Below are 12,261 nucleotides of genomic sequence, written 5' to 3' on the forward strand. Positions count from 1 at the left end.
CCCCCGCCAGCCGTGATGCGCCGAGCGAAGCCGAAGCGAGCCGATGTTAGCCGAGTCCTAGCATCCTGGTCGCTAGGCAACGCAAGTCAACAGCGGTGACGTCACCAAGTAGTAACAGCGGTTACCTCCGCTAGCGTTACATAGCAACACAGCGACATAGCAACAAGGGTGCCTATTACGTGGCCGTTTTCCCGTATTGTCCGATCGAGGCTACATACGGAGAAGCGAAGGCTATTCACAGCCAGTTCTAGTGTGGCTACCGCAGAGTTGTACTGAGTTGTACTGTGACAGCCGCCGAGTCGAGACGTAGAGTCAGCCAGTCAGTTGTATTCTGGCATTTGGAGTGTACTAATTGTGATACTGCAGATAGCAGTAATCGTCAGATTGTAATTTGGATGATTGTAAGTGCGAATGTGAAATAAAATTCGTTATACAAAATACGGCTTGAAGTTATTTGTCGCGATATACCCCGCGATACGCGACAATATATAGTATTGTGAGCCGGGATAGCTCTGTCGGTATAGTGTCTGGCTACTGGCTGGACGAACTAAGGGGTCGGAGTTCAAGTCCCAGTGGGGTCCGGAATTTTCACTTCTTCATGTCGTCCACACCGGCTCTGGGGTCCACCCAACCTCCTATGCGATGGGTAGGGGGGGGGCTCTTTCCCCGGAGGTAAAACGGCTGGGGCATGAAGCTAACCACTCATTTCCAGCTATAGCCGAGGTCAAGAAAATGTTGATCTATACATCCCCTCCCCCATATGCCTTCATGACGTAGGGCTTAATTAGTTAAGCACAGAGACAATATTGCCTATATATTATTAATTATTTCTGCATTTTACTGTATAACGTATAGTGCTGTCAATACTGAAGACAAATAATTTTGTTACGGAAGTTTCTGCAGTTTTTGAAATGTAATGTTTGCAGTACCGTACAGAGCTAATTCTGGTTCCGTTCTGACCACATGCTGACCGTACTGCATAATGTCAATATGTCAGTAACACCGATGGGGTGTTGTACTGTCCACACTCCATAAATACCAACGTGTCACTGCGAACTTGCCATCAGTGTTACTGACAGACACTTTTGAGCAAGCCGCCAATAGCGCCAAGAATAGCTTCTAATGCTACAAAACTCCTGCATGCACTGAAGATAACCAGATCTGTACAGAGTGCTTCGACGTTACCGTCGCCTACAGCGCCTTCGAAAGTGTGACTTAAAATTCTTTTAACTCCCTGCTTCAAAACGACTGCTGTGTCAACTGAGTGTTCAGTTTGCTGTAGGCAAAAAGTTACCTCTTTCGGAGTAAAGGAGGGACCAGGCCGAGTCTGATTTCCGTGGAAAACGTGGGAATAACTTATTTTGGGAGTTTAAATTCGAACACTATCAGTTAAGTTTCCGAGAAATGTAACTTACTTACCGTATCCAGAAGATCGAACAACTTAACCAGAAGATAAGAATATACCGCTTTCATCACCTGGAACACAGACATGAGAAGCGCGATTTGTTACTTGTGTGTACATTGGTTTAGTGTTCATACCATTTGACCAAGGTAAGAACAAAGTGAGTTCAATTAAATAGAAATATATTTGGTGTGACCTGCATATTAGGAACCGGGATAGCGCAGTCAGTATAGGGACTGGCTATCTGCTGGACGACCAAGAGGTTGGAGTTCGAGTCCCGGTAGGGTCAAGAATTTTCTCTTCTCCACGTGGTCCAGACCGGCTCTGCGGTCCACCCAAACTCCTAGGCAATGGGTGTCAAGGGATATTCCCCGGGGATAAAGCGGCTGGGCCGTGAAGCTGACTATCATCTTCAGCTAGAGCCGAGATTAAGAAAATGTGGATCTATACATCCACTCCCCCATACGCCTTCATGACGTAGTGCTTTATTAGTTGAGCACAGGGACAAATTTACCTTTACCAAGATCTGCATAGTTCTTTGTTCGCACAAAATCATTCAAATAGTTTTATAAGTAATTAGTTAACGAAGGAATTAGAATAGCTCAGTCGATATAGGGATGGCCTACCGAATGGATTTTCGGGGTTCGATTCCGGACAGAAGCAAGATTTATCTCTTCTCCGCAGCGTCCAGACAGTCTACGGGGCCCACACGGCCTCCTATTCAGTGGTTACAGGGTGTTTCCCAAGAGGTAGAGCGGCCGAGGGTTGAAGCTGTCCACTCGTCTGCATATAGTACACAGGTAACAAATGTTGGAGCTATACCTCCGATTCCCCATATGTCTTCCAGGCATAATGCTTAATTAGTTTAGAATAGGGCAGCTTTACCCTTTCGTCACTTTTAGTTACTTAAAGTACTTCTTACATCAGAATTTACAAAATAAAATTCTGTAGAGTCCGTAGACTATGGCAAGTTATTGAATGTGTAATGCTTCTTTTTTCTTGCTTCATCAGGTTCCAGTGTCATGACACTAAGCGTGACTGCTGTGTGGTAAGCTGTTAGTCGTGAATGAAGTGCCATCACTTACCAAGTAAGCGTCCAGAGTGTTTGAGTAGTCCACCGGCTCACAGAACCACCTGTATTTGCGGGCCCATCCCAGTGTCAAGGACTGTAACAGGAGGAAACTGCAGTATTGCGGAAATATTTACTAAATTTCTATAAACGTAGAAGATAGCGGCTGTTTATATGCCACTTATTCCCAAATGTACTCGTACAACGGCTACTTGGCCTAATTATCTGTAAAATGCAAAATATTATTAAAAATTGTTTCCGTGTCCTGACTTTTTACCAATAAAATCTTCATACTTGCATTTGTCGCTTCTGCAGTGGCGTGTCAAAGATGCAATAAAAGAACTTGTGACTTGATTTGTGTCCTTCGGTCAGGCTTTTCATTATTACGTGCAACGTTTCTTGTCTGACATGTACCTCACTCACTCTACGTTTTCTATCTTATTATTGTGTTTTCCTAACCATCGATATCCGAAACTTATATCATTAATATTCATTTACATTTTACTCTGTTTAGATATTGATTTCATGAAGGTTCGTCATCACATTTAAATGACGGTCTAGGTACCCAGCCAGAGAAAATGAACATATGTGTCTCAGTGATAGAGTGGGAGGCCAAATTTTCAAGGAATTACTTTCGAAATCATATTCTTTTCGGAAGCCTGAGACGGCTCAAGAAAGAAAATAAATTCGGAAGCATATCGTAGATGGAGAAAGGAAACACTGAAATTGAATTATAGAATGGTTTTATTTGATTCAGTAAAGGGCCCCTTGAAGCGATTTTTTGAAATTCAGGGACAAACAATTCGGTTTTCTAAGAGATAGTTCCCTGGGCAACATAATATTTATTAACAGCTATTTTATTATAAGTAACTCGTCGATACACAGTACTAATACTTACCCTTTCTGTAATGTAAATGCATAAAATGACCTGCGTTATGTTGTATATTTTAATAACCGTATCCAGTTTCATTGGAGGACGGTTCTTCATTAGCCGCGGACCAACACTCAAAACGAAATAAAGGTAGAACGCTATAATGGATAGAGGCGCCCATACAGAATTCATCAGGAACCAGTCGTCACTTCTCGTGTCTGAAACAGAAAGGCCGATGTTTTATTAAGTAATTCTCGTGTACCTGATTACTTTCTGAATATATTCAGCACAATCTGGTTTGATACACAGTTGAACCAGAAATCCTTCAGCACGTTCTGGTCTGATACACAGTGGAACCAGAAATCCTTCAGCACGTTCTGGTCTGATACACAGAGTGTAACCAGCAATCCCTCAGCACGCTCTTGTCTGATACATAGAATGGAACCAGAAATCCTTCAGCACGTTCGGGTCTGACACACAGAGTGAAACCAGCAATCCTTCAGCACGTTTCGAAAATTCGATCTATTTCTGTCAAGAGATATAATGAAGGAAAGTTCTTTCTCAGTTGGGCCCATTACGAAAATCTGGCCTCAATCTTTGAAAAACGAATGAAGTTATAAGCGGAACATATATTTTGCTAAAGTGACCTAGTACATGGAGAAAATTGTTGTATCTGAAGTGGTCCCTTACGTAAGAGGTACCTATGATTCGTCCGATATCTTGCTATGCAAAATGTGATCAGCCGATCAGTAAATTTTTCCGCTACATAAAGAAGAACCAGTCGTCGCTCGAAAGATAAAGTATCCCAGCAAGAAGTAATATTTCATAGAAATTACTGAGTTTGCAAAAGTGAAAAGCCATAGCTCAAATGGTATGAACTCATATGGTTAGGTCCTGCAGGCTATGAAGGGTCTATGAAGTGCTCCCAAAGGAATCAAGTGCATCTCCGATTGCATGATGATATATTTAATTATAACAATAACTTCGAATTATATTTCCTGTGCATATGGGAATGTTTTCACAGCCTTACCTCTGAGGTCATAGAATATGTGGCGATAGGCGTTGTAGGCTGCATTAATTATGGCGGCCATTTCACATCAATTGTACGTGACCTGTAACAAGATGAAGAATTATATGAATTATACTTTCCCGTTTTGTGAATTATTTGTGAAATCCAGGAGATAACGTACTCTATATGTTAGTAAGGATCATGATCTACATGTAGTCTTCTGCATTTGTCTCTAAATTTTCATGCATCTACAGTCTTCCTGTAGAATTTGTTATACGAAGTGTTTGGGGATGACATGTTTGGAGTTAATGTCATCGTAGCAACCACAGTAATCGCGGTTGTTTATTTGAATATGTTAGCCATAAACTGTCCTGGAACAACTGAGAATCGCAAACATCTCCAGATGCTCAACGCTTCTGTCGATAATCAGAGTCGAATTTAATTTTCTGGGTTAATGTTACCAGGAAATTAAATAATAATAAATTTCTTGGTGTTATTGTTACAAAGGCAAAGTAAAAAGTAAAGGTATCCCTGTAAGAGGCCGTGGAGGCCCATAGGGTTGTAAGACGTCGAGGCTCCCACATTTTCTAGACAATCGGCTTACAGATGGCGGCAAGGTTGTCAACCCTACGTGTCGGCTGCCCTTTACTCCCAGAAGTATTCTAAGAATATTCCTGATACTCATTTCTGAGTCAATCCAGGGCCATAGTACTGATGGAAGGATTAAGTAAATTGAAAAATTCCACCTCGTCGGGATTTGAACCCGCGACCTCCCGGCTTGTAGCACAGTACCTCAGCCAATTACGCTACCGCGCGCCCATTGGTGTAATTGTTATAGAGGTTTCAAATTATTTTAAAGAACTCTGCAACAGCTTCGTTATTATAACCGTCACAACACAACTATATCAAAGTCAGTGCCTGGTTTTGGCTCTGCTACATGTTTCGGCTATTGAAAGCCATCATCAGGCAATTACATGGCTAACACATATACACCACTGAACTGCAGTACTAGTGAAATTGGATACAATAATAGTAATTATATTAAAATACTTGGTATAAAAATACAATAAATTAGACTATATAAAACAAAAGTTATAGCATAAAACAAGAATAAAATTCTTCGAGGGATGCTTTACATCATCAAGTCAGTCATTGGTTTTTGTGATTTTGTTGTGTTCTCACGGACAAATTGGAGTATTCTATATTTTGTGTATATATAATGAACTGTTTTGGAGGCTCGTGATGTAGATGTAGTAATATTAATGTTAATCTGAAAATGATATGAAAGTAAGAGTATTAAATTTTGTTATAATAAACAGTTGATTTTGGTATTGAAGATATAGTGTATACGAGTACTTACTGTTTAGCCGGTGCCTCATCTTACAAAGTATTGTCCGTTCTGTAGGGAATGTAAGATTATAGTCAATGCAAGGGAGGGAGGGGGGAGGTAAAGATAAGGTATATGCGGAAGTAGTGGGAGGGGGTATAACTGTATATTATGTTTTGTATGTATCAATTATTTCATCATATATAGGGTTAAACATTTCGGTAAAATTATCATTCAGTTGCAAATTTAGTTTGCTGATTTTGTAAATGTGAAATCTTTCATAAGTATCCAAGGTTGGGCCTTTCTTGCCGATGTATAGAACTTCTAATGTTTTATCTTTCGTACTATATTCATGTGTGGCGTCCAATAAATGCTGAGCAAATTTGGAGCTTTGTCTGTTATTTTTTATGTCTCGTAGTTCTGTGATTTTTCGAAGAAATCTTTCTCAGTATATGAAAATCCCTTTCTGTCAGTGTTGACTTTCGCCCACTGTTCCTCCTCACTGCAGCTGTCTTCTCATGATTTGTTATGCCGACATAACCTTAGAGCCTGTTCCTATCGCTGCACCTAGTAATGTGGCTATTCTTTTCACAGATGCTCCAGTTAAATGCGCAACAATAATCTGTCCTCTTTCAAAATCGGACAAGTCTCCTATTTTCCGATTCTTTCACACGAGCCGTCACACATCACAATCACTAATGCACTTACACGAGCACTACAGAATGTAAACAGGCGAATGAAAAACATTCGATGTTGCCAACTAAGTTCTTTCAGTGTAACCAACACAAATTTTATTCCTCAAGTTCTTAGTGTTTCCATTATTTTGTGCACCCTCTGTATGTACCTTTAATACCATTAAGAATATCGCTTCGTGAGGAATGTAATGTGCAGAAGTTGATGAAATAACCATGAAATAAAGAGACTGATTTAGCTTGGTTATCCCTTAGGTGTATTATGTGCAGAAGTTGAGGAATTAACAATTAAATAAAGAGATTGATTTAGCTTGGTTATCTCTTAGGTGTATTATTACTTACAAAGGGAAGCTGTACTCGTATTAAAATAAATAGACTGCGGAGTCCTAGGTAGTTTTGAAGTAGTGTCCGTCATGTAGAAGTCTTCCCAGCAGCAAGAAGTGCACACACTGCGATATACTAAAGCGGGTTATGGACTCGGCAGGGTGACTTTGCCACAGGATTCAAGGTATAGGGCCTACATCAACAAAACTTCAGGTTTCATCATAATATCACCTCGACAACCATAGGCTAGATATCTGTTCAAGTTGAACATGGGTCTAGAAGAGGTTGTGCTTACTTTTGGTCTACTTTCCTTATTTAAAAAACAAAAGTAGGCTTATGAAATCACCTTACTGTCTGTGTGACTTCATGTGTTACCATTTTTAAAAAGTTTTGAATGTCTGAACCAATCTTCATGAAACTTGATATGTACATCATGGCACATGAGCGCACCTCAGCGGTGTCATTCACGTGTCCCCGCTAGTGTTGCTATACAAGGCTCTGTAAACGCTTTCCCGGCACAACGAATACACGCAACAACAGAAAATCTGTTGGACGCGGCTTTTTCTATGCGGTCTGCATCATATCACAGGAGGGTCCGTGGATCTGTCAATGTACGTACTTCTGGCCGGTAAACACGTTCCCGCGTCAACGAAGAATTTTTGGAGACGTTATTTCCTATGTGGTCCGTGTCGTACTGAAGGAAAATAAGCTACTAGTTCTTCTCGGAACTTCCTGTTTAATACAGATTCACTAGAATCTTACAATAGGCCTAATGAGAAAGTTCCGTCCACATGCGGTTATGTTCTATACATGGACAGCCAAGTACATACTCGTACTTCGAGTCGGCAGATGTCGCACAGGGCAAACACGGTTTCATTTCAGTTGAATTCCTCTTCAAACGTTCTGCATATATTTGATCTGTTTCTTTGATTCTTCAAGGACAGTTGCTGTAGTTGTAAGAAATTTGGATTTTATATAAAGTGCATATTACAAATATTGTATATTTATGTATTTTAAAAATCAAAACGCCCAATGTAATAGTAGTTTCTAAAAGTATTGATGTTCCTTCTGATGATGGTCTATAGGGACCGAAACATGTTAGGGTGCTAAGAAGTGAAGTAGTAAAAGCTTCAACAGTCACACTGGACGGAATTGTTTTATCATTTGTAATAGTTCTGTATATACTTGTTCTAAAGATTACCAAAAGCTATCGCTTATCTTGACTGTTTTTGTTGGTACGTGACGCCATGTAGTCTCAGAGATAGTTACCGATTTTTCGGAGCATGAAGATATCAGGTTCCTTCGGAACTTTTATAGTCTACATGTCATCACATCCACACAACCCACGGTCTTAACATTCACCGTATACAGCGAAACTCGACGAATCCTGGTACGCGTGAACATGCATGTAAGTATGTAATGAGTAGGGACCGGAATTTTATGCCCTAATAATCCCTTAAATATGTATGCATTTATGCATGAAAAACTTCCGAAATATGCACATAAAAATTAATACCAAATATTAAAACTGATTTTACATTATTTTAAGACCAATAAATCCATATTTAAGTTCATTTTTTGTTAGCGTCCATTGTTTATCTTCCGTCAAAATTGCAACACTTTTACATTCTACAAGAACGTGAGGGGCAAGCTACCGAGAAAAACACCTTGATACATTTACGAAAATGACGACGCCCCGGGTGAGGTGAAATAATATGCAACAGAAATTTTAAAGGCTTTTATCTCGTTTTACTTAAAAAGAAGACCACAGCATGTGAGTTTAACACGAATTAAAACAGTGTAGCAGTTTTTAACACAGTTTTAGTAAAATATCTATAACATAAAGACACCTGAAGATGGCCGTTTGGGGCCGAAACATGTAGTGTTGAAGTTTAGAATGTAAAAGTGTTGCAATTTTGAAGGAAGATAAACAATGGACGCTAATTTGAACAATTGCAACGGAATGCTGAAATACAGATTCATTTTATGTGATCACTGAATGATTCACTTGCAATAAAAAACTATACTTAAATACAAATCATGCAACAAAGCCAACATATTTCATTACAAATTTAAAAAACCAATGGTACTCACATTTAGCTCTCTGAACTTCAAATTCTCTTCTGTTGCAGTTCACAATTACTAAATGTTCTAGGTTTTCCATAGTTAGTCGCCTCCTATTGTCTCGTAAGATGTCCTTATAGCGGGAAAAACTTCTTTCCACCTCACAGGAACTTGGGGGCGCATGTACAAAAGCCGCTCTTTGCTCAAATTTCAGTGATTTTTTACTTGGCAGTTCAGTACGTTTACCGGCTAAAATTTCTTCAATTTCACAAATTTGTTCATATCCTGGATTTTTTTTTTAAGAATGCTGTGTACTTTCCCTTTACTACTTCACCAACTCTTCCAGGAACCGAATTCAATTTGGAAACAGTGGTTTTGAACACACTTAACGACTGATACAAAGTAGTATTGCTATCGCTTGCCTCCAGTGAGGAAATGGCGGATGGAAGATGAGAGCAGTGAGCAGATATAGGAAAGATTAGTTTCTAGTTCTGCGTTTTTAGTACATCTTGGGCAGATTGAATTGATGCTGCAGTTTTGGGATCAAATGTATTCACGACATTCCTAACTGTTTCTAAATCCATGATTTATTTAAACCGTCTTGCAGTGCATACACTCATTTATCTCCTTCTCTCCCTCGCACTACATGTTTCGGCATAATAATGCCATCTTCATGTGCTTACTTATCCACCCCAAACTAGTTCATTGCATGCCTTGTTCTCATATTAAAATAACTAAAATATGTATCTATCATATACATTGTCAAACGTTAAAAATATTAAAATTGTTCAGGATACCACATTGCTACGTCGCACCTCACTACGCCAGTCACGCCCATTCTCCTCTGTTGGAGCACTCCTTCACTATCTTGTGTGTGTTGTGCTTTTGTTGTGTCTTGCTCCTGTGACTGCGTGTGTTATACTGTTCTAAATGTTTCTAAATGTTCGGTATAATAACTCGATGCACACAGCCACGTGCCCCAGCGCGGTAAAATTGGTTCTGGCGGAAGTGGAACGCTCGGTGCTTCTGCTTTAAAGACTTCTTTTCTGTACGGCGCTTTAACAAATACCTTCTACACAGAAGACACCAACTTTTCAACCAGCGGAAAATTTGCACGAATTGTTTCTGCAACACGGTGCAACCCATGGGCAAGGCAAGTCAAATGTGTCATATTTGGAAATATAACTTTAAGAGCAGTACCGGCTTTCATCATGTAACTTGCGGCATCAGTCACAAAGAGCAATACGCCCTCATACTGAATGCCATTCGGCCATAGTAAATTCATGGAACTGATAAAAAATTCAGAAACTGCGGAGCTATTTGTGGTTTCAAATTGCTCTACCGCAAGAAGATATGGGGTAGATTGTTCATTCTTATTAAGGGATCCAACTGTACAATTTGCAATAAACCGTCCCTCACAATCTTGTGTTTCGTCGATTGATACCCACACAAAATTATCTTGAATCTTATCTCCACTGCCTTCAATTGTAAGATCGTAACACTGCTTCACGTAATTTTTGCGCACAGTAGATTCATCCGGCACTTTGCACTGTGTATATACTTCTCTATGAAGTTTCTCAGAGTAGGACTGGTTAGTTTCCACAGCGGAATATCTGCCGCTAAAATGGCTTTGCATAAATCAAAGGAAAACTGTCAAAAACTATTATTAGAAAATTCACTAAGCGATTTTTGAATAGGAGCACTTTTCGTGGATTTAATTTTAATATTCTCTTTGTGTATATTAGTGTTCAAATGCTGAAGCACTTGAAAACGTTTTTCACAACCGTTTTCTCACACGATCGGCTATAAAGAATTTCGTTATCCGTACTTAACTTAATTACAGACTAGTCACCACTAATGTGAATGGCCCCAGCTTCAAATGAAGAAGCGTGACGAACCTCATGGAGACTTCGGAAATAAATAAGTGAAGTCCCTTATCGGTTGAACAGTATTACGTTGATAGCGGCTACATGTGAACGCTTCCGACTAATATCATCGCGGCCACTTTGATGGTACGCGGATGAGGCAAGTTACGAGTAGAGGGATCGGGGGAAGTCCCGTCCTGGGTATTGCATCAGAAATGCAAGACGAAATGTTGAGTCAGATATGCAACACATTCTAATACGGAAAAGAAAAATTTTATACACACGACCATGGTTGAAATTTTGAACATAAATTTAAAAATATATATGATAAACGTTTTATAAAGGAATATGCAGTATAAATAGAGATCTTCGAAAATATTATGCTTATTCATGAAATAGGCAAAATATGCATTTATATGCACCATCAAACCGTGTCCAAAATTTAAGAAAATAAGCAATTCATACATATATCCAAACGAGCATACTTTCTGGTTGCAAGAAAGAAACATGCATTTGCATTAAAATCCAGTCCCTAGTAATGAGATTGCAGAGTACCTGGAAACAGTATTGGCAGGTTGCCGCGTCCTCTGTACACTGCCGCAATGACACTAGCAATGGACACGGAGTGCGTGTACATATATTGTGCGTCAATACCAGCTATGAATAATTGTGCTTTTGAAAGCGGTTCGAACGGCGTGAGAACTTGCGGAGCCTGGTGTTGGGAAGGTGTCCTGTAATTTGAACAGAACAAATAAGCGGAAGTGATGTCAGTGGCACTTTCCGTAGAAAGATTCGTCTGTTGATTGCTTCATGTACTATTCAACGATAGTCTCTCACAACTTGATACTGTTCGTCACCCAAGCAAAGGATAGAAATCAGTTTTCCATTGCCTCCTTCACTATACTGGGGCACGCGGTAGCGTAGTTGGTTGAGGCACTATGCTACAAGTCGGAAGGTCGCGGGTTCGAATCCCGATGAGGTGGATTTTTTTCAATTGACCTATTCCTGGGCAATAGGCCCTCAGTAACCATTGGGTATGGGGATGGGCGGACCCCAGAAATGTTCTGGACTCGGTGGAGAAGAGAAATATCTCTTGCCACTTTCGAGAATCGAATCCCGGTCATCCAACCCGAAGCCTGTAGATATACTGAGATATTTCGGCTGCTAAGTAACATAAATACACAAAACAGTGAAACGAGGACTAAAGTGAAGAAGAGTGTACCGAGGTGTGCTGAACTACTTGTTGGGTACAGTTGAACTGCAAAACTCAGCTACTATAAACTATTAAAAAGTACAAACTACTTGTACTACGGTACAAGCAGGAACACCATCAACAGAAATTAAAATAAAATAAACAATCGAAAGTTTAATTTTATTGAAACCAAACAATGAACAATTCAAGTTTCAAAGACGGATTATTAACAACGTATTAAAATAACAAAATCCTAAGCTCTTAAAATACTTCTATTTCATTTTATCAGAATTTCCCATAAATTTTTCACTTCCGCTAGAGGGACAAATGACGTAACCCCGTGTGACATGCGCACTTATAGCTACAACATTTACGTTGGATCATTGACCGTCGCGTCTGGAGAGTCACTGTTCTCGCTTTTTCCATATGTTCATTACGGAAGCAGG

At 39.8% G+C, this 12,261-nt stretch overlaps 1 protein-coding gene across 1 annotated transcript in view; it reads right to left on the reverse strand.

The window, feature by feature from the left end:
* LOC111870672 (elongation of very long chain fatty acids protein 1) overlaps nt 1-11,270 on the reverse strand; it is a 31,280-nt gene extending 20,010 nt beyond the window's left edge. Inside the window, exons 1-5 of the mRNA XM_023863143.2 lie at nt 11,179-11,270; nt 4,373-4,454; nt 3,370-3,560; nt 2,488-2,568; nt 1,420-1,476 (exon numbers count right to left, since the gene is read on the reverse strand). Coding sequence (XP_023718911.1) covers nt 1,420-1,476; nt 2,488-2,568; nt 3,370-3,560; nt 4,373-4,433 — 390 coding nt within the window. The 5' untranslated portion in view covers nt 4,434-4,454; nt 11,179-11,270. The remainder of the gene's footprint in view (nt 1-1,419; nt 1,477-2,487; nt 2,569-3,369; nt 3,561-4,372; nt 4,455-11,178) is intronic.
* Nucleotides 11,271-12,261: the final 991 nt, after the last annotated feature.

Source organism: Cryptotermes secundus, unplaced genomic scaffold (genome assembly GCF_002891405.2).
Source record: "Cryptotermes secundus unplaced genomic scaffold, Csec_1.0 scaffold1759, whole genome shotgun sequence".
Classification (NCBI taxonomy): domain Eukaryota; kingdom Metazoa; phylum Arthropoda; class Insecta; order Blattodea; family Kalotermitidae; genus Cryptotermes; species Cryptotermes secundus.